The sequence below is a fragment of the Brachyhypopomus gauderio genome, chromosome 9, assembly GCF_052324685.1.
Source record: "Brachyhypopomus gauderio isolate BG-103 chromosome 9, BGAUD_0.2, whole genome shotgun sequence".
NCBI classification, from domain to species: domain Eukaryota; kingdom Metazoa; phylum Chordata; class Actinopteri; order Gymnotiformes; family Hypopomidae; genus Brachyhypopomus; species Brachyhypopomus gauderio.
This window is the reverse complement of record NC_135219.1, coordinates 1,900,440-1,927,462: the sequence shown is the minus strand read 5'-3', so window position 1 is coordinate 1,927,462 and position 27,023 is coordinate 1,900,440. Positions and strand designations below refer to the sequence as shown.

Sequence of the window (27,023 nt, the reverse complement as noted above, 5' to 3'; positions counted from 1 at the left end):
CCGTTTTACTACCAGGACTTGAAGTCTCTTCAGCCGTTTTGCAACTGCCACAGGAGACGACTAGTGAGATCTGAACCAACGACCCACAGGTGGCAGTCCAGTCCATTCTACTGGTGTATTTATAGCAACAAATAAAACATGAGTACACAAGTTTTTTTATTTTTTTTATTACTTAAAGCATCAAGCTCATAGTACAGATATATTTAGCACATCTTGACCAACCGAAGAAATAGCAAGAGAATTAGAAGAGCCAGATGTTCCTAGAAGCCCTGCCCACCCAGCACGGCAGCAGGCCGCACCACCCTGGCCCTCCAGGGGGAGGAAACAAGCCCACATCTTACTCAAATAACTGCAGGTGCTCACCTCTCTACCTCCGAAAATAGGGGGGGGGGGGGGGGAGAAACGGGGACCATAAAAACAAACGTGGAATTAAAATGTGCCCCGTACAGGATGTTTGGGGGATCGGAGTCTGCTGGCAGGAGTTGGTGCAACCTGAATCTTCAGCAGAAGACCACCTGGACCCTGCTGAGGGACGCTGGCATGACTGAGCAGGATCTTAGGAGAGGTCCTGCCTGCTCATGGCTGGAAGGCTGCAGACCAGGTTCAGTTTTACAGTGTAGACTGCAGTTTTGGGACCGTTTCTGGATTACTAAATTATATTTGGACCCATGTCGGCATGAAAAGGGGAGCACTGATCCCAGATCAGGGCGTGTGAAGGTTTTTGATGCAAATTAAGCCTCATCTTAGAATTCATTATTGCAATGAATGAAGAAGCTGAACCCATGTCTAAAAAAAAAAAGCTGTACTGTAGGTATAAAAAAAAAACCATTTCAAAATATAACAGTCTGGGTCAGATTTCTGTGGGCTATTTTTAAGTGCTAGATTACATAATTTCACTGATCCACGAGTATATCCAACATAACCAATATACTCCATATAATTACAAGCAAAAAAAAAACAAAATACCTGGATCGTGTGGAAGGTGTTTTCAGAAAACAAAACAAAAACCTTTGCGTCCGTTACTAGTTCAAATAAAAAGGGGGGGCTCCACCTTTTAACCAGAGGGGGAGAGAAAAGCGCAACAGAGGCACTGGGACTGCATCGCCGTGCCTGACATGCAGCACAGATCACCATCTTTCTCTCGCTCAACATGAGAGGACCAACACAAAGGAGGGAGGGAGGGAGGGAGAGAGGGAGAGACAACAGAGTGGGCATAAAAACAACAAAAAAACCCCCGCAGTTTAAGCAACTGTTAAATGTGGAATGGAATGGGGGGACCCTGACATGCTCAGATCAGATAGGGTCTATTGTGAGAGAGGGAGAGTGCATCAAATGGAAACTGCTCCTTTACGCGATCTTCCCACCAAGCATGGCGTCCGCCCCACTGTCTCGATCTAGCCCCGGGCCCTGCGGAGCGGATCAGGCACTGGGCGGCCCTGGCGGGAGGGGTTCCGAATGAAGGCATCCGATTGGCAGACTCCCTCTGGCATGCGCACCTCGGACGTTCCAAACGACAGCTCGAGATCCCCTCCCCTGGCCGCCTTTACATTCAGCTCGAACAATAGAGGAGGGGCTACAACATAAATAACCAAAATGCCTTGCACGCGCGGACGAGGCCGGGCCAGTTCCCGTACCGAAGACGGACGGTGCAGGGTACTGCAAAAAAAGAGGGTCTTGGTGCTCTAGAGTTTAAAGTGCAGCTTCATATTCAGTTACTTTTTTTGGTTTATTTTTCCTTTTTATATTTCTCTTTACACTCAAATTAGCAATACAGTCATGGAAGAAAGGCACGGCGTGGTGTGTTTCGGGAGACGTGCAGGGGGAGACGGGCAAAATTCACCTCAAAACCTAAAGTAGTGGCAACCTCTGAACTCGATCTGCATTCCGAGTGCCAAGGTAGCGAAAAGAAAACCGCTGCATCAGATCTAAGCAGCGTCAAGACATGCGACTTAAAAATTAGATCACCACCACGAGAGACAACAGAGAGCTTAGCCACACTTTTGGAGGGGAGGTGGGGGGGGGGTCCACACAGTAGACCACACACGCGCATCTGAGCATGTCAGGGCCCTTGCCTAGTGGGGACGGAAGCCCTGTCTGTGGAGGATGAGGGGGGAGGTCTGCAGGAAGGGGAGGGAGTGCGGGGTGCGCCTCGCGCACGTCCCGCAAGATAACTCTACATGCACTTCAAGATCACAGCAAGAGTGAGCTAGAATATCTACACGGACACAACGAGAGCTTTCATGCAAGATATCTACGCTATCGGTACGAAGATGCTTACAAGTTAAACTCGCAACACAGCTACATAGACGGGACTCTTGAAAAGGGGGGAGGCGGAGCTTGGGAAGAAGGTGGTGGGCGTGACCTGGCAAGCCACACCCTCCGTCCTTTTTGCGCCTCCTCATGGGCGGGCCTCAGCTCTGCTGGATCTGCTGCTGCTTCTTGGCGTAACTGTTGAAGACGAAGTTGTAGTCGTTGAAGTGGGCGAGCTGGCGGTCGAGGTGCCTGTAGCCATCAACTTTCTGCAGTGTGTCCTCGTTCACGGCGCGACACTTGGAGCTCTGCCATGGAAACAGTCGGCACGTGAACACTGGGTCAGCACTCGGCGCACGCCATCGTCAGAGCAAACGGAGGCTTGTGAGGGACAGCGTACCTGATTAACAAAAAGCGTAGTCACAAACTTCCCTGGCTTGAAGACGTCCACGACTTTCTGGATGAGGTCATCGTAGGACGCCTGGGAGATGTTGGTTTCGAAGCTTACGTAAGAGAACTCTGGCTCAGGGGTGATGTGAATCGTCCAGTAAGTTCCCTGCACGAATGCAATTTCTACAAATTAAATGGTTGTAACCGGTTCATATTTTGACCCAATCCTATCTCTGCAGTCCTGGACACAGGTAATAAAGGAACGTAGAAAATGAACACACAAAAATAATACACACAGGAGTACATACATCCATTTTCTTCATTCCATTCATGGAGTATCCACAAGGGTTGAACATTGTGGCGTCAATCACAGAACCTGGAATCAGGTCACGAATTCCACTCATCTGTGGAGCAGGAGAACACACGACGTTAGCAGCGTACAACACAGCAGAGGTGCGGACGCTAGCCACGTCGAAGCACCCATCCTTAACGAATCCCGGGATTTTCCAAACACACACCAAGGTCGCCCCGGCGCCATCGTGACCAAACGTAGCGCGAAAGAAGCGAAAAAGGTACGCACACGAGTGACATCACTAGCGGAAACACCGTCTTTCATGTAGAACTGGTCCATCACGGCTGGGTCGAGATCGCTCATCAGAATCTCCAGCGTCTGGTCCGCCTGGTTGTTCTGCCAGCACTCTGGCAGCTCCAGAGTAAACAAGTACCTGGTAAACAAACATTTAAACTCAAATCACATCAAAAGTGATTTGATCACAACGCAATCACATCAAAACGCAAGTATTTACATCAACACGAAAAACCAAACTGAAATTTTTTTTTATTTTTTTTTTTTTTACACGCACAGCACGTCACGCCATCTTAAAATCATTTAGACCATCTTAAGGTCTAAATGATTTTGCGGCTAAACAGAAGCCGAAACCTACCAGCAGTCAGAGTTCAGACGACCCATACAGTAGGCCGCTCCATCTGAAGATAGAAAGAAAGGAGATACTTCCCTTAGAATTCACATTGAAACGAGCTCTCCAAGGACTCTACCTGGAGCTGACTTCTCACACATTAAGCCTGGTTTATACTCGACGCGCCGCGAAAATGACGTAATCGCTGTGGCTCCGCCCGTGCGCGAGGGCCTAGCGCGCTGTCGCGGCGCGAGGTCGTGCACCTCTCGAATTTTCGCGCGCGCGCCGCGCTTCAGCGCGATGGACAAAGTCATGTTTGCCGGGTTCATACACCTTTACAAGGTGGAATTAAAGCACTTGTACGTCACTTTAAAGGTCCATTTCAATATTTCCCAGCACGTTAAACTTAATTAAGTTAAATATTTATACATATACTCGAAATGAATCGAAATAATTCGCTTTTTTATCACATTATTTAATGGTTGTTTATTTTCAAAACGCCCAATCTTAACGTCTTCACGTTCTCTCATGTTTCGTCCTGGAATTACAAGAGGCTCGTATTAACGTAATTTCAACATTTTAATGTACTTTAGCCTAAATTCCAGCACTTTTCAAACCTGAAACACAAAGCAACATTAAAATGCGTCAGGTAAATGTTCATTCCCTTTTTTTTGAGGGGTGTTTCTTTATACTACCACATATAGTTTCGGACAACATTGCAAAGTCATATTTATGTTTGATGCCTGGTGTATATATACGGTCTCTGGTCAGGTAAAAATGTTCTTTCACCGGTTTTGCAGGGGTTTTTTATTCTCCACTGCCACCTATCGCCACCTATCGTTTCGGAGAACACTGCAGCGACGCTCGCGACGTTCGCGAAAGTATAAACGCCTACACCGCTCGCGCAGGGTCGCGCGAGGTGGGCGGAGCCGCGCGCTACAGTCACTCGCGAAAGTATAAACCAGGCTTTACACAGCTGGACCTCTTGGCTTGGGGACGAGGTTCAACCCAACCAGAATTCTGGCTTCTGATAAGCCGAGACATGGTTACAACATGGGTTGTTGGTGTTGGGTACTGGCTTTAGAGGTGTGTCGGTATAAGTACTTGGGAAAATCTGGCTGAGAAATTCCACTTCCTCCTCAAAGTTGCGGTGAGGGAACTCCTGATGGGTGGGCTTCATGAAGTTCTTACGGGAGTAGAAGAAGTTCTGCACAACAAAGAAACAGGCCTCAGCTTGGACATAGCGCCAAGGCCGCCGTACCGACCAGCTCCCACTGATCTGTGATCAGTTTAGTGCTCGTTTTTTGGGGCCAGTTAATATGAAAAGAACCCCCAACAGGACATTCACCAGAGACCTGAGCACAAACGGTAAACTTGATGTGGAGCATTGCCTCAAGGGCACCAGACAGCGCAGAACGACACCGAACCCAGAGGCGGGAGGGGAAACGCATCTCTTCCTGTTCCCCAACACCTATACAGTGATGTGTTAAAATGTACTCCATGTTCCCAAATCTCTCTCGGCAAACCAGTACGGTACACCGTCAAATTTCATTTGATACAGACTGAACTGTGTAATGTAGGATGCAATAATTATACAAATAGATTATTATACATTTATACACATCTAGCGGACCTCTTAAGACCACTGGTGCTACTCTACTGCAATATTATCAGTTATTATTTTGTGGTGTATGGAGAAAAACACTACATTTTTGTAACCTGCGCATTTGTTTTTACAATACACGTAAATTACTACTCAAAAGTACACTTCAAATCAGGCCTTGTTGAAATGAGCCACCCTGGAGTCGTCGGTCTCATCTACACAAACAAGCTTCTCCTCTGGAGGGAGCAGATCGCTGCTAGACACGGTCAGCTCAAGGACAGTCCAGGGGGTCTCTGCAACGATGGGGTGGGTGGGTGGGGGGCTTGTGCATGCGTGCAATCACACCTCGATGGCATCAAAGCCGCTGTATTCACGTGCCAGCTCCAACAGAGGCACCAGCGCTTGCAGTAAGAGGGTGGTCCCGCATGTCTTCAAAATGAAACGTCTCTTGGAGACAAACATGCTACTCTCACTGGAAGGTAACACACACACAAAAACAGTTCATGAAACATCGCTTTACAGCTACAACAAAGCACTAGACCAGACATTGGGTTGTTCAGGTTAACCGGCTTCTGTTTGGATTCTCCTACAACGGGACTGCGGGGACCGTCTCGTCTAGGCCCAGCTCAACGGCCGAGACGCACCCGGCCAGCCGCTGTGCTTAAACGTCTGGGCCCCCGCGGGCCTACCACTTGCGGCCAAGACGCGGATCATCACTGCCAGCACAGACGTTAGAGGCGGCCTGAAATACTCTGGACAGCTGAGGCCGGATGTGTCCGGCGCTGAATCCAACCGGGTCAAAGGTGAGGCAGGACAGCAAACACAAAAATAAATCAGAGCTACCGAGGAGCTTTTAGTGAGCTACGGCATAAACCAGACTCAGTTAGCTATGGTTTCATTCGCAACATTTTTTTGTTACTGAAACTTACGTTAACGCAGCTTCGAGCTGTTCGTGGACGCACTTAAACCGAACACACGGGAATGCCGAACAGTCCTGACGGGAAGAACGGTGGCGTTTGACACGAACAGAAAGATCAAGAGAGAACTCAAGAGATCCCTCAGTCCACAGACACGACGGCAAAACACTCACCTGAGTATGTAAGCTTCCTGCCTGTCAGTCTTTGTCACACTTATGATCAAACAGTGCACATTCTCCAGAAGTTTGTCCCACTCAAACCTGCGAAAGTGCAAAGTGAGAACGCCCGTCAACATTCAACAGAGAATATTAGCAATTAGCCATGTGAAAGCAACCAGCATTCGGACGGCACTTAACACCTGGGACGAGTCTCATTTTGTTATGATTGTGTGGGGAATACTTTGAAGCTCCATGACTACTTGTGATCATGTGAAACGCCATTACTGTGATCGACCGACGACAACGGGTTCGGTGGAAGTGCCTGAGAGAATGCTGGGATTGGTTGGAGCGCTCGTCATGCACAGCAACAGATTCTCTCCCTGTGATTGGTTAACGCTCCATTGTGACAGCACCGTTGCGTGGAGACGCAGGCCTGATTGTGATGCTGCACACACACTCCTCTCTGAAAGTCACGAGGTGCTGCCACTGCTGTCCAATACTGGGCCCATCACAGCGTAATCTACTCCAACAACTGCAGCTAATTACAAGTCAGCTCGGTCTACTGCAGAAGACGTACAACATTAATGACCCAGCCCACACCAAAGTGGAGTGCGTGCACACACACACGACCTCCCAGTGTGTGTTACATGCATGTCACAGAGACCAGTTGTTCCCCAGCAGCTAGCGTCGCATCTCACACACACACAGCTCCAGTGCTGAAAAAAAAAAAATCATAACACCCACCCACCCACACACAGAACTGCTACTTCAGGTGTACAAAACAATCACTTCTGCAGGTGATTTCACCCCTAACAACTAAAGGTGACAAAACACCTCATTGGTCACGACTGCCAACCAATCACGTGCATGTCAGGGAGCACTGCTAGCCTCCCGCAGCAGGCCTCAAGACTAGCTGGATCACAGCACACGTATTTTAGACCACAGTGGTGCAGCTTATACCCCAGCCACCACTCTCCTGTCCTGCCCCGCGAAAGCAGACACCGCTGCTATTTTTGGGACGCCAATGGCGACAGCAGAGGGGTTCGCACGTACTTGTGTAGACGGAGCAGGGAAGTCTGGGTTCTGAATGGCAGGACAAAAGAACGGCACTGATCGCCGTGCGACTGCCGCACACAGATCATGTGCGCGGGGGTCAATGACGAGCCCGTGTAATGTCACACATATTTAGACCATGACGGAACCACTCGCTAAATCACAACGCTAAGCACAAATACCAAGACACGGCAACATCTTGGTAATGTACAAATGTTAGCGCAGATTAAACGTAGTGTAATATAACGGAGCTGTCCCTCCGTTTGGACTGAAATTAAACCACTCAGAAACATCAAACTCTGTTCACCTGTTAGCAACGACCAAACAAACGAGATAAGTGCTGCCGAAATCCCAACCACTGAGAACGTTTAAGGAGTGGAGAGGTTTTTCATTCCCTTATCTCATTCATGGCCAATGGCTAGAGCAAGCGCACACAGATTTGTGGATTGGAAGCCCTTGTGGACTTATTTGGCCATTGGCTGAGCTCCATAACCCATCATTCTCTCCCTGTGTCGGTGAGCGTTTAATCTCGCCTGACTGTAAGCCAACACAGCCATGCATCGATTCCTGCCCCCCCCACCGAGACACCACCACATCTACACTTATCAGATTTCAGTGCCAAGAAATCGCAGGCTCTCCTGCAGTTTCCGAGAATGAGACGGCTCTATGAGACTGCTCTATGAGACCACTGCAGAGTAATCTGGTGCTGTGCCAGGTTGCTACTCTAAAGACCCATGGATGGCATTTCATGAAGGGCTTGAGATTGTGCCACGTTATATCACAACTGGGAAATAATGTCCAAGCATTAAATATTGTTACAACAATTAATTTGATACAGACCCCACCAGCATCTACATAATTACGTCTGGCCATAGGCATGAAACAAACAAAACATGCTAGAATAATGAATTTATATAAATAGCATCGCTCGTGTGCCGGGTTTGTGCTGACCAACGGTCCAGTATGCACAAGCTCATCTCCAGCACGGTATCGGGTGAGTCGCGTCTACTGTGCTGAATGAAGGCGCAGGGTCTCGTTTTAGGTCATGACACATGAGGAAACAGCTTCACAAGAACACACGAGTGCAGCATGACGGACCCCCTCCAGCGGGGCAGTTCGGTCAACGAGACCTCAGCGAGGCCAACCGGGGCGTCCGGGGCGCTGCGTCCACCTCGCTGTCCACCAACCACATTACAAGGAGGACATTGTCCCTCACCGAGGGGACGGCGCAGCCAGGGGGTCCCTAAAGCCCCGACCGTGCGCGGTAACACCTGTTGGCCGGCCGCTGCGGGTGTTGTAAATCGTGTGTGTGACAGGTGGGCAATGCGGCAGCGGGACCGGGCCCCACGCTTCACGGGACAGAAACGGCACGTTTACCGCCCGCCGACCTCTCTCTCCTCGGTTAACTCACACCCATTAGTTGTAACACGTGGTGGGTTAAATTAAAAAGCTTTTAAATGGTTTATACACCGTTTGGACTTTTTTTTCTTTCAAAACATACTTAGCTCTGCTAACCCAAGTAGCCGACGCTGGCTAGCTCGTGCGTAGGAAGCGCGTGCTGGTTTTAGGGAGCACGCGCCATGCTCACGCGCAGGTTAAACGTCGGGGGCTCCGAATACGCGCCATGCTCACGCGCTGGTTATCTCCACAGAATTGATATTAGCCGTCTAGCTAACGGTTACCTAATCGGCATATTTTTTTGTTTTTTTAAATATATAATTTTTAAAAATTTATTTCGATAAAATTACTCAAGTTGTTCATCCGTGTCGTCGTATCACTTGATAATATTGCCAAGTCATGCGGGTATTCGGATTAGGTCCAGCGACGTCTAAAGTATCCCTGACCTCAACCGTGGCCTAAAACTAAATCGCGGAGGAACGGGGGGCTAGCTAGCTGGCTAACCGGCTAACGCGTCTCGGCCGGCTGTCGCCGAGCAGCGGTTCGATTTCACAAGTTGCCTTTAAAATACAACATTTCTACGCACATTAAAAAAATCAAGACTAACTGCGTCGTTTCTCTTATGCAAGTCACGGTACAGTGACATCGCGGTCTTAATTTCCAGCACTAATGGGGTGTGAAATCCTCGCAGTTGACCGGCTGAACCAGAGATGATCGGAGCTCGCCTGCCTGGGCGCAAATGAATGAGTGACGGGGGGGGGGGGGGGGTGTCAGTAAACCAGCACAGCTCACACACGGGTACAGGCCGAGGTGTCCGTCTCAACATCACACACTCGCAACATATAACGCCAAACACACACAACAAAGATAAAGTTGAACCAGTGTTTTTTATTCTAGGCTATGAAGAGCTGCTCTCTCCGAGGCGCTGTTCTGCGGCTGAGCTGCCTGGCTTAACGCGGGGTGGGAGGGGGGGAGAGAGATCCCTGCTGCTTCGTGGCTCTCGACAATATTATAGGACCAACCTCGGGATGGTGCGAAGGTCCCCGGTTCCTTTGGTCTCGTCCTGCCGGGAGAACCACACCTCCAGCAGCTTCTCGGTCCCCTCGAAGAAGTGTGCACCGTTTTCCTCCATCGTGAGACAACACACAACCAACAACAGAAATTTAACGTGTGTCGGGACTTCAGCTTATTAAATCCTTTTTTTGCTTGGTAATTATAATTTATGATCTTAATACAGTCCTTGAGCAGTCCAGGTGGATGTTTTCTTGGTTTTGCCTACTTCCCCTTTTCAGAGAACAGTGTGAGCGAGTGCTAGCTAATGTCGCCGGCCATACTGTGTAAGCGCAGTTTCCACGGTGCGCAGCGGTTTCATTAACTTACCCTCCTACGTCACTCTCGGTGTGGGCCAATCACGAGCCGAGACCCGCCCTCCTTTAACTTGCGATTGGTCTTAGTTGCCGTCAATCGCGAGGGAAAATGTTGCGCAAACGTATAGGCTATGTGAGCACTGGCGTCGTAGGCGGTTTGTATATCCATCTACAAATGCCCAAGGATAAACAAAACTGATGTTATTAAAATGTTACAGTCTTCAGAAGGACAACATTGAACAGGCTTTCCCTAAACATATAATAATAATAATAATAATAATAATAATAATAATAATAATAATAATGATGTCATTCTCTATCCGTGATGGGAACATTCATTTAGGAATTACTACACTTCTCTCATTCGGCTCCACAGCATTGTTTATTTATAATATTTACACCAATCTTAGATAAAGGCGAGATCAGGGCGGTTTGCAGTAAAAGCTTGTCGTTTTAGTTGCATTAAATAACGCATGGGGCAAAGTATTAATTGTGTTAGCAGTCCGTCTTATGTTGGCAAATAAACAAACATACGTGAAATATTAATTCTGTAACCCCCGCATTTTTTTGAGAACGAATAATGACTACGCAAGGTCGATAACCGCAACGTGCTGTGCGGATTGTAGTTCCCGAAACACTACTTCATTCCTTTTCAAACCAGACTATCGCGCTGAGAAAACTACATTCCCCAGAAAGCATTGCGCACCAATAAAAAAAACCGTCAACGAGCCAGTGAACATTAAGCGGAGCAGACCAAAATCCCAAACAAGGAAATGGTGGGGGAATAAAACGATCAGATTATTTAATTAATGCATGTAATAATTAATATTTTATTTTATTGTAAATTAAGAAATATTTATGGGTTAAAATGGATTACGACTTCAAAACAAAGCTCGCCGCCGAGAGAGAGAAAGTGGAGGATCTGTTCGAATATGAAGGTTGCAAAGTGGGACGCGGCACCTACGGGCATGTTTATAAAGCTAAGCGCAAAGACGGGTAAGAGAGCCAGAAAACGTTATTGTTTGTGTTGTTTCGATGATTGCGCGGTACTTTAACGATCCCCGGGCTTGCGGGGTGTGCGTGGCGAGTGTAGAGACTGGCCCCGACCTCAGCCCGTGGCTGTTTTTGTTGTTATAAGCGCACACTCGCAGCGGTCCTCCCCCAAAACAGCGCCGTGCTGCTGTTTATTCTACACCAGAAGACCGTGGACGTGAAGCACGACCCCGCAACACACACACACGCGCGCGGCGTGGAGAAGATTGATACACTGCCACAGATGAACCTACTCGCAGTTTTATTGTCTGGTCCTTTTCACATTGGGGCTCGAACCACGACAAAACGCGCCAAACAAATCAAAAAGTTACAAACTACGTGCACTAAATCCTCCATTAAGGTCGCCCAGATATTTTTGCCTTCTGTTATCGCAAAGTGTTTAGTATCCGTTTTGATGCTGTTGACTTTGAATGCATGACCGTGTCCGTTAAAAACAAGTGCCATTCAGCCTATGCGAAACTGATCTAATATCCAGTGTCTAATTCATTATTGACATTTTTTTTTACATACGTGTACATCTAAAACGTTCCTATTGCACTACCAAACTTGCTTCAGTAGAGGTTATCTTAGGTCAGCCAAGAAGGCAATTAGCCTTTAAATACTAGCAATGCTTAAAGGACCAGGTAGCAGTACAATATTCGTTTTGATGAGCTGATTAAAGCTTGTTCCTCTTGCCCTGCTTTTAAGACTTTTATTTATTTGTTTGTTTGTTTGTATGTTTGTTTTGGGGGGTATTATTTCTTGCTGATTCAGCCAATCAATTGTTTTTTTGTTTGCTTGATTGCATCAAAGCAGATTTGGTAGTGTCCTAGAATTATTTCAGGCTACCATTTCTTGATTATCCCCTCATAGGCAAACACCACACGTAGACTGAAATTAGGCCCGTTACTCAAGTTAGACGTAAAGATGATGAACGTGATGGAATATGTTGAGTATGAGGGAACTGGAGAAAGATTTCAGGGTCATGATATGAAGTCTTGCCAGTCTGAAGCTGTCTCCTTGAACTCATGCTCTGAAACACTGGCCGTTAGAAGCTGTGAAATGAGCAATGCTCCTCACCAGCTGCAAGTTTCAGACCACATCTTCCATAGTGCATCTGGGGTGAGGCCTGTGATTGCCTCCTTTATCTGTAGCTATTTTCACTTCTGATAATATTTTGAATATACATGTCTGTGACGATGTATGTTTGACCTATAGCTTCACACTAAACCTCAGGGATTTATTTTAGGATCTTACAGAGCGGACCTGAGAGCCAGAAGGATTATGTAAGGTATTGATTTCTTTTAATAAAGAGAAGTGTTGGCCAACACATTCTGCTCCTTCACACCTCTGCGCTCAGTTCTCGCTCACTCTCTCAATACACTTTCACCACTTTTGTCAAAGTGTGTGCGTTTTGTAAGTCGAGCACTGAGAGTCAATATGTAGATGACGTTTCTCAACTAGACATTCTTTCTTTCCAGAAAGCAGGTGTTTAAGTAGGTGTTAAGTGTTTAAGAGGGCTGAGGTGGGGTGGGGGGTTGCACCAAACCACAGACACAGAACAAATGTTGCATTTCATGAAATCCAAAATTCTTAGGTGACCAGCTCGTCTTTGGAGGGACAGAATCCAGTACAACTTGATTTTTGTGTTTAGACGCCTGATTTGACTCAGCCCTGCATTCCCAGGTTCAGCGGTTCATTCCCAGGTTCAGCTGATCATTCCCAGGTTCAGTAGTTAATTCCCAGGTTCAGCGGATCATTCCCAGTTTCAGTAGTTAATTCCCAGGTTCAGTAGTTAATTCCCAGGTTCAGCGGATCATTCCCAGGTTCAGTGGATCATTCCCAGGTTCAGTAGTTAATTCCCAGGTTCAGTAGTTAATTCCCAGGTTCAGCGGATCATTCCCAGGTTCAGTTAATTCCCAGGTTCAGTAGTTAATTCCCAGGTTCAGCGGATCATTCCCAGGTTCAGTAGTTAATTCCCAGGTTCAGTTAATTCCCAGGTTCAGTAGTTAATTCCCCGGTTCAGCGGATCATTCCCAGGTTCAGTAGTTCATTCCCAGGTTCAGTAGTTCATTCCCAGGTTCAGCGGATCATTCCCAGGTTCAGTAGTTAATTCCCAGGTTCAGTTAATTCCCAGGTTCAGCGGATCATTCCCAGGTTTAGCAGGTGTCTCAGCAGAGAAGTGGCCATGCATGAAGGAGGGGGGGGGGGGGGCTCCAAACACTGTGGGACTTTTGACAAAGTTGGATTACTTCATGTATATGCAAATATAATGTCCACATGTAGAACTAAAATTATATTTTTGTTTATCTCACAATGCATGACTACCATGCATGGCCCTGTGTAACGTTAGCACTGTGGCTGACCATTTGAACACCTCAGTAAACTCAGTCGCACCTCCCAGTACCCTATTCACGGCTTAACTGGTAAGAAATAGCTGCTGTGGCATTTGAAAACAAAGGAGTGTGTGTGCAGGGACGGGGGCTCGACCAGGGCCACGCTGGACAGGCTCTCTCCACATCGCACTTTGTTCCCGTTTTTGTCTGCGCACCAACACTTTGTGCATTTGAGTAGCCGCTGCGTACGTGTTGAGAATAGCCTAGTCAGAGAGAACTTAGGACATCTGTGGCCGGACGCGCTATCTGCAGTGAGCCGACATCACTGGGAGCTGGAGTGGGTGTGCTTGATGCCCGGGTGAAGCGTAGCCCGCAAACGTAGACTTAAAACTTCACTTAGACCCATAACAAGGTTCAGCAGACAGACTGAACTGAGCTTACTCCCCCTCTGTGGACTCCAGACCATATGAAATTTCGTCCGTAATGGCATGAAAAGAGACACAACACAGCACAGTCATTTTATATGCAGTCACATTTAGACTGAGCATAGTAATTTGAGTAATTTGTGCATTTCATATTTGTTGTTGTTTTGTGGTTTTATTTACGCGGACTACAGGGCAGGGGCTGGCACCTGGCAACACGAGTGAAAGGCCCTTCCAGACACTTTGACTTTCACGTGCCAGCCTGCAGTTCTCAGTTTCAGCAATTTAGTTTCCCCTTTAACCTAGAGTGCAGAATAAAAGTGATTGTAAATGTAGCTGTTTGCGAGCCAAGTAACCTGTTTTTGCTCAGGGCATCGCGTTGCTTGTGTTTGGCTTCCTGCAGTTAGATTTCAGCCACATTATCTTTCTCTCTCTCTCTCTCTATCCTGCTGTACGGTGACGTTTGCCTGATGTGCCTCACCACTAACCCTCGCGACCCAGAGGATCACCGTGCACACACTACCACATGCTGTAAAGATGGCCATCACTTGAATTCACTTCAAGCAGCAGGAAGTTTCTTCCACATGCTCTGTGTTGCTGTCACGTTTAAAACCGACTGTGCATTTTACCCCTCTGCAAATCCCTTCAGTGTTTGCTTACAGCAGCATCGGACAGGGTCCTGTTTTAAATATCCCATACAGTGTCCTAGCACACTCATAACTGTTTTGTGGTATCTATCTATTTTGTGGTATAATATAAGACAAAAGCTGTCTGAAAGCCTAGGTATTATATTTTGCTTTTATCACCAGGCAGGAAGTGATGCGTACAGCCCTTAATGTAAGCAAACTCCTGTTTACTACCATACTGTGGGCTTTAATTTAAAAGCCTGTCTGTTCCTGCAGAGCTGCATGTTAACTAAAGCTGGTTCTGACTTCAGTGTTGTTGTCCGGGACAGTGTTTCATCTCCTACCCTACTGGACTTCCCCAAATGTTTAGCGTTCAATACAGTTTGCTGGAATGTGTCAGGTATTGGGATATTTTATATTTTGTGCATTGTGGGTTTTATCAGTAGTTCCGTGTCACTGGAGCCTGGGTTAGCTTTTTTTTTACATCTCAAATTCAGAAACCTCACCTGAAGCCAAAGGATTACAGTCCTCTGGTAACAACACCTGTGGCAGCCGGCAGGAAAAGCTGATCACCACGTTTGCATTACAGGAAATGGGACAGTCAGCAACCTCTGACGCTGCCCAACATGTACTTATAGCTACCTGGGCACTTGTACACTAGAAGTAAATAGGGTGACGAAACTAACCGATAAGCCTGGAGCTCGGACCCTGCTGCTTCTAAAACAGTTCACAGCAAGAAGTCACAACACAAGCCAACATGTTGGACTTTGGGTTACGGTAACGCCGTGTGTCTGCTGTGTGCAGGAAGGACGAGAAGGAGTACGCCCTCAAGCAGATCGAAGGTACGGGGATCTCCATGTCGGCTTGCCGGGAGATTGCGGTGAGTCATCAACGACCTCTGACCTCTGACTTCTGACCTCTGGCTCAAGGGATGAAGAGGATAATCTGTTATGTGGTTCCAAGGGTCTGATGTTGATCTTTTTGACCTCCACTTTTCTCCTCAAATGTTCAGATGTTCGTTTTTTTTCATCTTTAAAATACTTAAAAGATGAATACACAAGTAGAAAGTCAAGGGGTCGAGGGAGAAATTGGTCGTTGCCATCACATTTGCTGGTGGTATCTTGTCACACTGTGTGCTACATGCTCTTTCAAACCTACATAAATGTAGCTCTCATGTGTGGGTAAAGCTACAGATGCATCATGGGGTTAAGGGGATCTCCGAGTGGGTCGTCTGTCTGCTGATTGGAGCTGGACTTCATGCTGGATATTTGTATGAAGTGTAGCACTCTGCCACTTTGCTGCGGAGCAAAATCAAATCCAATATTTCTGGACCTCATGCTGCCTCACTAGGAAGAAAAACGCGTGGATGGCTTTACGAGACAGGACAGATCATCACATTCATCACAGATTACAGCTTTAGCATGGAGGTGCTTCCTAATCTATAATCTAGTCTTTGTAATGTGCTTGGTCCTCAAAAAATAAATAAACACATTTATGTGTGGCTGACCGTGAAATGTCTGAATTTTCATATGCAAAAAGGAAAATACAAAAAGGCCGTGCTGTACTATGAATGAATGAGTATTTATTGATTCTAAGCCCATGGGCTCTTGGGTAATGATTATGGGACAAATCAAAACTGAGCTAGCAGAGGCACTGCTACCGGCATCGGTCCCGGGCATTATGGCCAGAAGGTGCCAATGCTTCTCATGTCTAATATTTCAGCCAATCGTAATAAAAGGTGTCCTGCTGCTAGGCTCCGCCCCTGTCACCCTCGACCCGATTGGTTCAGAATACAAATGAATGAATAATAGTTCGGTTATATGCCACAAGTTCCTGATGGAAAAACTGCTGTGATTATGGCTGTAGAAGACGAGATTCGTAGGGCTGATCTGTTACCGGCTTTCATTAGGGTTCATGGAGGATGTAAACTTGGGAGGTTTTGGCTCCCACACTCCATGGTCCTGACTTGAAGGTTGCAGCCATGGGGGAGATGTGATGTTGTTTGTTTGTTTGTTTGTTTTGGTTAATGTTGAGTATGTTTACATTGGCGCAGCTTCACCGGAGAGTGAACCATAAGGTCGCCCAGCCTTCTTCAAGCGTGCCTTTCACCCAAACAAATACCCGCGTTAGTTCACCGGAGCCAAAATGGCCCCTTGCACACCCTAGTTGCTTATTGCAGTAGGTCCTTATCAACAAGGAGGCAGTAACTGAGTGGTACTGTGTTTCACTGCCATGCGCCATAGATAGAGGCCTAATTGTAAGCTGTCTATGGTTGGAGCCATAATAGGCCGTAGCTCACCCAGATGCACAGGGTAGGGGGAGCATTCCTCCCTGGCCGGGCTGCCCCTGGCTGCAGCTGTGTTTACGTGGTGTGCCTGCTGCAGTAGTTGAATGCTATTGGTGGCGTGGGGCGTGGTGTTGAAGAAGGAGCTGTTATACAAGAGTCTGCATTCCTCTCTGTCACCACCCAGAATGGAAGGTTGAGTGTTTTTACCAAACACAGCATGAGAAGCACACAGACGCTCCTAAATGTATCCACCGTGTTTAACGTAGCACTGCCCCGGGACCAAGATCTTAATGTTCTGAATGTATCCACCGTGTTTAACGTAGCACTGCCCCGGGACCAAGATCTTAATGTTCTGAATGTATCCACCGTGTTTAACGTAGCACTGCCCCGGGACCAAGATGTTAATGTTCTGAATGTATCCACCGTGTTTAACGTAGCACTGCCCCGGGACCAAGATGTTAATGTTCTGAATGTATCCACCGTGTTTAATGTAGTACAGGGGTCTCCAACACGTCGCTCACGAGCTACCAGTAGCTCGCCACCCCTTTCCGAGTAGCTCGCCAAAGGGCCAATGAATTACATATAAATTTGTAAACCTAATTGGTCCCATCGAGAAATCTACTTAAATTTATGTCCAATCAAAATTCACAGTTGTCCCTCCCCTTCTAACACTAAATGATTATTCGCCAATTATACAACAGTTAGTTCACAATCCGACTGGTTGAGAAGTGTTCTAACCCTGCAGATATGTGTGATAACAGCACGGTATTCTCGTTCTCTGTATCACTCCGCGGACGCGTTGTCAAGTAACGGCATGTACATATATTCACGATAACACACTCCCTCTCGTGTTCTATTGCTCAATTAGCTGCCAATCAAAAAGTTAGGCTGCCGTCAATATTGAATAAACCAGGGGTCACCCACGTCATGAGTCGCCCGCGGGCTTGTTTTAAAAGTAGCTCACTATAGCGCCATGCACCAAAGCGCTGCATCCTTTATGTTTTTGCACACGCAACTTTCGTTCGCCACCCCCCCCCCCCCCCCCCCCCACCCACCCCCTTGGTAGCTCTCCGCAATAACTGGTATCCAAGAAGTAGCTCCCAGTTCCAAAAAGGTTGGAGACCCCTGATGTAGTACTACCCCGGGACCAAAGTGTTGATATTCTTCTGTCAGGGGAACATTCAAAAATTGTTCTTTTGTGAACTGGCCCACTGTTCCATATTGCTGACGGAGCCCTAACACTCTCATCACTGACGGAGCCCTAACACTCTCGTCACTGACGGAGCCCTAACACACTCATCACTGACGGAGCCCTAACACTCTCATCACTGACGGAGCCCTAACACTCTCATCACTGACGGAGCCCTAACACACTCATCACCGACGGAGCCCTAACACTCTCATCACCGACGGAGCCCTAACACTCTCATCACCGACGGAGCCCTAACACTCTCATCACCGACGGAGCCCTAACACTCTCATCACCGACGGAGCCCTTACACTCTCATCACCGACGGAGCCCTAACACACTCATCACCGACGGGGCCCTAACACACTCATCACAGACGGAGCCCTAACACTCTCATCACCGACAGAGCCCTAACACTCTCGTCACTGACGGAGCCTCGACACACTCATCACCGACGGAGCCCTAACACACTCATCACCGACGGAGCCCTAACACTCTCATCACCGACGGGGCCCTAACACTCTCGTCACCGACAGAGCCCTAACACTCTCGTCACTGACGGAGCCTCAACACACTCGTCACCGACGGAGCCCTAACACTCTCATCACCGACGGAGCCCTAACACTCTCATCACCGACGGAGCCCTAATACTCTCATCACCGACGGAGCCCTAACACTCTCATCACCAACGGAGCCCTAACACTCTCATCACCGACAGAGCCTCGACACACTCATCACCGACGGAGCCCTAACACACTCATCACTGACGGAGCCCTAACACTCTCATCACCGACAGAGCCCTAACACTCTCATCACCGACGGAGCCCTAACACTCTCTGTAGGGAAATGCATGCACTGCTCAGCACTGACCTGCAATAAGTGCTCTCTCTCTCTCGCTCTCTCGCTCTGACTCTCTCTGTCTTTCTCTCTCTCTCTCTCTCTCTCTCTCTCACACACACACACACACACACACACACACACACACACAACAAGCAGATGTTTTACGTAACCTCTGCGGATCAGCACACTGTGCTACCAAACCCTGAGTTCGATTCTGTTTCTAAATGCCAGGCCTGAAGGATAAAGGCATGATCATCATCACACAAAAGAGAATGTTCACATAAGACTTCTTAGCTGGCAAACAGAGGAGTAGTGGCTGATCAGAGGAGTAGTGGCTGTTCGCAGGAGTTAGTGGCTGTTCGGAGGAGTTAGTGGCTGTTCGCAGGAGTTAGTGGCTGTTCGCAGGAGTTAGTGGCTGTTCGGAGGAGTGGTATTGGCTGATCGGAGGAGTAGTGGCTGGTCGGTTTTGGATTGACATCTCAGTCTCCTGCAGATGATGAATCTGCAGACAGGAATGGCAGCAAAAAGCAGTCAGAACCTCAGAAGACAGAATTGCTATCGTATAAGAGCGGAGTTTTGTAGTTCTGTAGTATAAGAGCGGAGTTCTGTAGTTCTGTAGTATAAGAGCGGAGTTCTGTAGTATAAGAGCGGAGTTCTGTAGTTTTGTAGTTCTGTAGTATAAGAGCGGAGTTCTGTAGTTCTGTAGTATAAGAGCGGAGTTCTGTAGTTTTGTAGTTCTGTAGTATAAGAGCGGAGTTGCGGAGTTTTGTAGTTCTGTAGTATAAGAGCGGAGTTCTGTAGTTCTGTAGTATAAGAGCGGAGTTCTGTAGTTTTGTAGTTCTGTAGTATAAGAGCGGAGTTGCGGAGTTCTGTAGTTCTGTAGTATAAGAGCGGAGTTGCGGAGTTCTGTAGTTCTGTAGTATAAGAGCGGAGTTGCGGAGTTCTGTAGTTCTGTAGTATAAGAGCAGAGTTCTGTAGTTCTGTAGTTTTGTAGTTCTGTCGTATAAGAGCAGAGTTCTGTAGTTCTGTAGTTCTGTACTTAAGTAGTTCTGCATTTCTGTAGTTCTGTAGTTCTGACGTATAAGAGCAGAGTACTGTATTTCTGACGTATAAGAGCAGAGTACTGTAGTTCTGTAGTTCTGTAGTTCTGTAGTTCTGACGTATAAGAGCGGAGTTCTGTAGTTGATGATGATGATGATGATGATAATTCTTTATTCAGTCAAATAATCATCACATAATACAAAGACAAAATCTATCAGCATGACAAACCTTGTCAACAAAATAATGACTGAAAAGGCACAAGCAGAAGCATGATGCTTATTTTTATGCCTGTCCTACCTAACAAATTAAGCTACCCATAATAACATCTTACAGTATAATAAAGAAAGAAAGAAAAAAAAGCAATGTTAAGCAATTAACACTTGTAACTTTCAAAAATTTCCATACATACCATTTTTTTTTTAATTGAAAATGTTCTACACATTCGTAAATTTATGCTGGCATTATTCCAATATTAAACTCCAACAACAGATATACATCTCCTTTTGACCTCTTTTCTAGCTTTTTGAACAACAAATTTACAGACATCTCTCATGTCATATTTAGACTTCTGCATTGAAAAAACCCTTTGTACACAAACAGGAAGTAAATTAACTTTTACTTTGTACATTATTTGCATTATTTTATAATAAACCAAGTCATAAAATTTCATAACATGGGATTTTATAAAAAGTACATTAGTATGCTCATAATATCCAACCTTATTAATAATATGTATGGCTCGTTTTTGTAAAAGAACTATAGCATTTAATGCTGTTTTATACGTAGAACCCCACACTTCCACACAATATGATATATAAGGAAGTATAAGTGAACAATAAATTATATATAGAGCTTTATAACTTAATATATTTCTAGACTTATGCAGGATTGAAATTGACTTTGCAATCTTTCTATTTATATATCCAATATGTTGTTTCCATGTTAATTTATGATCAATAACAACACCTAGAAAATTTATATCAAAAACTCTTTCAATTTTAGTATCACATATTTTTAATTTAATATCCTCATCCATTTCTTTTTGAGTTCCAAAAACCATAAATTTAGTTTTTTTATATTCAACGACAACTTATTGACATCAAACCAAGTTTTTAGGATTTCTAATTCCTTTTCAATAGATGACAAAAGTTCCTTCAAATTATTCCCAGAACAATACATATTTGTATCATCTGCAAAAATAACAAATTTTAATAGTTTAGTAACATTACAGATATCATTGATATAAAGTAAAAAAAGTTTTGGGCCAATCACAGATCCCTGGGGTACTCCACAAGTGACCTTCCTGAACTGTGACATAGTCTTACTAATTTGTACACATTGCTGTCGATTTTCCAAATAACTCTCTCTAGTTCTGTAGTTCTGTAGTTCTGCAGTTCTGTAGTTCAGTAGTTCTGCAGTTCTGCAGTTCTGTAGTTCAGTAGTTCTGTAATTCTGTCATATAAGAACAGAGTTCTGTAATTCTGTCATATAAGAACAGAGTTCTGTAGTTCTGTCGTATAAGAGCAGAGTTCTGTAGTTCTGTAGTTCTGTAGTTCTGACGTATAAGAGCCTAGTTCTGTAGTTCTGTAGTTCTGTAGTTCTGTACTTAAGTAGTTCTGTAGTTCTGTAGTTCTGTAGTTCTGACGTATAAGAGCCTAGTTCTGTAGTTCTGTAGTTCTGTAGTTCTGACGTATAAGAGCCTAGTTCTGTAGTTCTGTAGTTCTGTACTTAAGTAGTTCTGTAGTTCTGTAGTTCTGTAGTTCTGTAGCTCTGACGTATAAGAGCCTAGTTCTGTAGTTCTGTAGTTCTGTAGTTCTGTAGTTCTGTAGTTCTGTACTTAAGTAGTTCTGTAGTTCTGTAGTTCTGTAGTTCTGTACTTAAGTAGTTCTGTAGTTCTGTAGTTCAGTAGTTCTGTAGCTCTGACGTATAAGAGCAGTGAGAGGAAAAGGATGGAGAGAAGGAGAAAGTAAAAACAGAACCAGCTCTGCTCGACCAGAACAATGTGTGCTTTGTGCTCCTGTATGACCTGCTGTGTGTGTGTGTGTGTGTGTGTGTGTGTGTGTGTGTGTGTGTGTGTGTGTGTGTGTGTGTGTGTGTGTGTGTGTGTGCGCCATGTGGTGCTGCTTTAGCTTATTGTGACTGGCTCCAAAGCAAAGCATTCCTCATACTTTCCTCTCTATTGGTGGAAACCAAAAATGTTTTTCAAAGCCAAACTCTCCTGAATGTTGTCAGGAGTTCCCACCTCTCCCACCGCGCGTTGGTCCAAACGATACGCTTGCTGATGGGGACGACTGAACATCGTCCTGGTCGAGTGGCGCGCAGAAATGTTTCAGGTTTTGTGTGTGTGTGTGTGTGTGTGTGTGGGGATCACTGTGGTCACATCTTCATCACTAGCGGCGATGAGAAGGGTTTGGCGGGTGTCTGGCCAGCGCTACGCAGAAGCCACCAGGGATTTGCCAGGAAAGAGCCCAACCAGAGGGCAGGAGCGTGCCCGTGCAGGAGCGTGCCCGTGCAGGAGAGTGCCCGTGCACCAAGCGGTGAGCGTGCACGGAGCCGGGGTGGGCGGGGCTCTGATCAGAGCAGCACCAGGGCACGAGCGCGCTGTCATCTGAGTGGGCGTGCGGGTTTGTTCTCTCACTCCCTCTGCCCTTTGTTTGTTTCTTTGTTTTTCTTCTCCTCTCGTCATCCTCTCTCTCGCTCCTACGCTCTTCTTTCTCACTCTCATCATTCTCTCCCCCACCCTGTGTTCACGCACATGGCCTCTTGGGTAACCTGCTGCATGAGCACTTTGCGAAACTGACCTCCGACGCCTCCGTCTGAAGATCCTGCAGACTCGTAGCTAATAGCTGTCTAATCTTATCTTCATCATAGCTGTCTAATCTTATCTTCATCATCCTCCTTGCGTACTGATCTCTCTCCGTGTGTGCACAAGCTACCGTTTGTCATAATGATGTTACCTAATGATGAATATTCAACAGCTATTATGATATTTGTTTATGTAACGAATACAGTAAGTGAATAAAGCAGTGAGTGGTAATAGACAAATTAGCATTAGTTTACAGTTTGGAGGTGGGGCAGGTTCTGTGTGTGTGTGTGTGTGTGTGTGTGTGTGTGTGTGTGTGAGAGAGAGAGAGTGCCTGTCTATAGGTGGTGCTGGGTCTGGGCCAATCTCTATGCCGAGGTACAGGCCTGCTGAGTTATAGAATGGGAGTGGCTAGTGCTGTTGCTAGCAGCATTGTCATTGGAGGGGGTGTGGCTAACACTGCCTCTAGTTGTGTTACCATGGCAGGGGGAGGGGCTAACTCTGTCTTACAGAACAGATGCGGCAGTGGGTCCAGGCTGAGAAACAGGATGCACATGCTTGTACTTCTGCTGCGGATGCAAAAAAAATCTGCAGTGTGTGACTATCAACACACACACACACACACACACACACATACACACACAGAACTGGCCCATGACTGAACGAGACTCGACTGAACCAGACCTCACTGGTCAAGACTGCATCAAAGTCAGTCAAAAGGAAACTCTTAATTACTCTCCGTCCCTCCCTCTGTTCCTCCCTTCATCCCTCTGTCCCTACCTCCCTACCTTCTTCTGTCTCTCCCTCCCTCCCTCTGTTCCTCCCTCCATCCCTCTGTTCCTCCCTAACTACCTCCCTCCCTCTGTCCCTACCTCCTTACCTTCTTCTGTCCCTACCTCCCTTTCTCTCCATTTTCCTATCTATTTCTCTCCCTCCCTTTATCTCTCCCCCTTCCCCTCCCATCCTCTCTCTCTCTTTCTCTCTCTCCCTCTCTCTCTCCCCCCCCCCTCTGTAAGGTGATCTCTGCAGCTAAACTCCCGCGTGCTCCCAGTCTTGTTTTATTATTACGTGACTCCATCTTCACTCCAAGGTTTTTGTCCAGTGATGTGTGATGGACAGTACCAGGCTGCTGTGTTTGTGGAGCGTGACAGCCATGTGCCCTGGCGTGAGTAGCAGGAAACCCAATCCGTTCATCACGCACCCTATCAACTCCCTGCCACTTTAACTCATTACATGCATGTTTAAGCCTTGTGTTGACCTCCTGTTAGCATTATTTTTATCTTTGAGTTAAGACGGTATAATAAATAACCCGTGATCATTCCTCATGATTTATTGTGTATATGTGGATTATGGTCATTTTAAAGGTCAGGCCCCCCTTGGTGTAAACACGGACATTATCAGGCCATGTGCTTGTAGTTCCACAGGTTTGGCCAGGTTTCTTGTTACTCCACTGCTGATAATCCCACTGCAGTACAGAGTACACGGGCTGACCAAGGGATCACCAAACACTGCCCCCTGATCTGGTTTACATCACAGCTAATAGGATCAGTGAGCGTGTGTGTGTTTGTACTGCAATAGGGTTAAGTAGATTTGATCATGCTGAGTGAATAGCAACAGAGAGAGAGAGAGAGAGAGAGAGAGAGAGAGAGAGAGAGAGAGAGTGTGTGTGTGTGTGTGTGTGTGTGTGTGTCTGGAGAGAGGGTGTGAATGTTTGGTTTGGCTTATCACTCACCCAGGGATGACGCTGTTGTTTTTTGGTGTTTGCAGAGTGGGGTGTCTGATTGGGTGAAACCCTGCGTTTCCATAGACGGAGATGAATGTCTGTGTGATTGAAGGTGTGTGTGTGTGTGTGTGTGGGGAGGGAGGGCTTGGGCAGGTGTCTTCTATGCCCTTTTGATCATAGAAGAGGTCTGGTCTGGTTTATGCTGCCTTTGACCAGTGTCAGATCTGCATTACACCTCTCTCTCTCTCTCTCTCTCTCTCTCTCTCTCTCTCTCTCTCTCTCTCACTCTCCCTCTCTCTCCCTAGCTTCGTTACATAATTAATAGTTACACAGATTGTATAAAATAAGCTGTAGTTTTATCAGATCGCTATGAATTAGAAATATCTTCCAGAACCACTGTTGTTGTGTTATTGCGAGCTCGTTTATGTATGTTCTTTGCATGTGTTGAGTCATGCGTCTGAGTGACTTATGCTGTGATTGTAACAGTTAGTGACACACACCTGTATTAGCACTCACGTTCCCATCAAAGCAGAAACCCCGGAGGCGTGGCACCCAGCAGTGGGGGTCCTCACACACACTGCCTCACTGTACCCGGCCTGGCTGTCCCCGGCCTGGCTGTCCCCGGCCTCGCTGTCCCCGTCCTCACTGTCCCCGGCCTGGCTGTCCCCGACCTGGCTGTCCCCGACCTAGCTGTCCCCGTCCTCGCTGTCCCCGTCCTCGCTGTCCCCGGCCTGGCTGTCCCCGGCCTGGCTGTCCCCGTCCTCGCTGTGCCCACACCGACGCTGGCGTCCGTGCCAGGCGCCGGAGGGACGAGCCGCTTCCACGTCTGGGACACCTTCTCCCCCATTCCCCGAAGTGCTCTCCTGAGTTCTGCAAGGTTCTGCTCCAAGTGTGTGTGTGCGCGCGCGCGTGTGTGTTTTCAGATACAACCTACCATTTTACATAAATCCAGGATTCACTCTCCGACCCAAATTGCAACTGTAAGCATTAATCGAGCTCCTCAAATCCGAAACTCTGACCCAAAGCACACAGGAAAGAGAAAAGCAGACCACTGTTTGTTTTTTCAACATTTCTTCTTAATCCAGCTTTTGGCGATGCACGGCGTGCGCGTGAGTGCGCGTGAGACCTGCCTCCTGGTCCCAGACCCGGCTGGCCCGGGTGCGGGATGAGATCACTGAGCATTGGCAGCAAAGGGTCTTGCTGGTTTACGACGGACACGTTTCAAACGTGAGCTGGCTAGAGGAAGAGGAAGAGGAAGAGGAAGGCACTGCATGTGTTTTGTTGTGCTTGCTTAGAATGTGCCGGAAAACAGAAGGAAGCAAGAAGGATTCTGTGATTGAAGCGTTGGAGCGAAAACAAACCGGACGTACAGGTGCAGTTACGGGCGCCAGATAACAATAATGAGGGGCAAGCGGCCATGGAATCAAAACAGGCCAATGAAGGGCCCAGTGTGTTAACAACATCTCCCAGGGGGTGTGGCCAATACAGCAGGCACCACCCCAGAGGGGAGTGGCAGGAAATCAAAACAAAGACCACGTGCAACAAAAGATGAAAACATAAACAAAAGCCACATGCACGCCATCGCTGTATAACAGAGGCTACCAGGGTGCAGGATCCATCACAATACACATAGAACTGGTGACGAATATCATATTTGCTTAAGACATATTTTAGCACGTGTTATTAGACCTTTAAATTCCTTCTTAATTTGTTTGTTTAGTGTAGTAAATGTTGTCTTGCTCCCAGTGTTACGTTTGATTTTCTGTCAAAAAACATAAAAATGGAAAATGAAATAACATTCAGTGCCAGATTTGAATTGAATAAGTTAGAATGAACCCTCCAGACATTATTATTTTGTTCAAAAGGAAGGCACTCTGTGGTGTTGAGAGAGTTATACTGTTGGACCAACATTATTCTTCTGGTGTTTGTACAGGAAGCGCTGTGGTCTTCTATTTAACCTGAGCCTAGAATGCTGAAAGAGAAGTATGGCCTCTTTCAAAGCATTTCTATTTTTGTGCAAAGTTTGTGCAAAGGCAGGGGGAGGTGAGTATATATACGAGTGTGTGTGAGTGTGTGAGTACACATGTGTGTGAGTACGCGTGAGTGTGTGTGCGTGTGTGTGTACAGTACTGTAGTATGTACAGGACATTAGTATGTACAGTACAGTAGTATGTACATTAGTATGTACAGTACAGTAGTATGTACAGGACATTAGTATGTACAGTACAGTAGTGTGTACAGTAGTATGTATAGGACAGTAGTATGTACAGTACAGTAGTGTGTACAGTAGTATGTACAGTACTGAACGTTCTCTCTCTCATTAAACAGCCTTGTTTATGTCTGCATGTGGCTGCATATTTGTGTGTGTGTGTGTGTGTGTGTGTGTGTGTGTGTGTGTGTGTGTGTGTGTGTATGTGTGTGTGTGTGTGTGTGTGTGTGTGTGTGTGTGTGTGTGTGTGTGTTCAGACAGAGCCTCTATCCAACTGTGATCATTATTTGAGCTCCTCAATCCCACATCCCAGCAAATTTGCCAAGTGAGAAATTGTTTTATTTTATTTCCTTTCTTGAGCTCCTGCCAACCTTGCACTGCTAATGTAATACTGATCATGCATAAGATATTAGCAAATAGGCTAATTGGAGATCTTTCAATCAGTCAATCAACCAATCACAG

At 46.6% G+C, this 27,023-nt stretch overlaps 2 protein-coding genes across 3 annotated transcripts in view; one reads left to right on the top strand and one right to left on the bottom strand.

The window, feature by feature from the left end:
- Nucleotides 1-162: 162 nt before the first annotated feature.
- On the bottom strand, nucleotides 163-10,024 carry amd1 (adenosylmethionine decarboxylase 1). 2 transcript variants are annotated; one of them, XM_077016409.1, is made up of 9 exons: nucleotides 9,709-10,024; nucleotides 6,251-6,337; nucleotides 5,506-5,632; nucleotides 4,662-4,764; nucleotides 3,585-3,627; nucleotides 3,221-3,365; nucleotides 2,949-3,044; nucleotides 2,651-2,806; nucleotides 165-2,558 (listed from the first exon to the last, which is right to left on the bottom strand). In XM_077016409.1, the coding sequence occupies exons 1-9, from the start codon at nucleotides 9,816-9,818 to the stop codon at nucleotides 2,412-2,414; spliced, it is 1,014 nt and encodes a 337-aa protein (XP_076872524.1). In that variant the 5' UTR covers nucleotides 9,819-10,024; the 3' UTR covers nucleotides 165-2,411. The 2 variants fall into 2 exon arrangements, with proteins under 2 accessions (XP_076872525.1, XP_076872524.1); XM_077016410.1 differs by lacking the exons at nucleotides 6,251-6,337; nucleotides 9,709-10,024 and adding an exon at nucleotides 6,090-6,137 and having other exon boundaries at nucleotides 163-2,558.
- A 767-nt stretch (nucleotides 10,025-10,791) lies between these two features.
- The window catches only part of cdk19 (cyclin dependent kinase 19), a 19,404-nt gene continuing 3,172 nt past the window's right edge, over nucleotides 10,792-27,023 (top strand). The window contains exons 1-2 of the mRNA XM_077016143.1: nucleotides 10,792-11,049; nucleotides 15,274-15,349. Of these exons, the coding sequence (XP_076872258.1) occupies nucleotides 10,922-11,049; nucleotides 15,274-15,349 (204 nt within the window). The 5' untranslated portion in view covers nucleotides 10,792-10,921. The remainder of the gene's footprint in view (nucleotides 11,050-15,273; nucleotides 15,350-27,023) is intronic.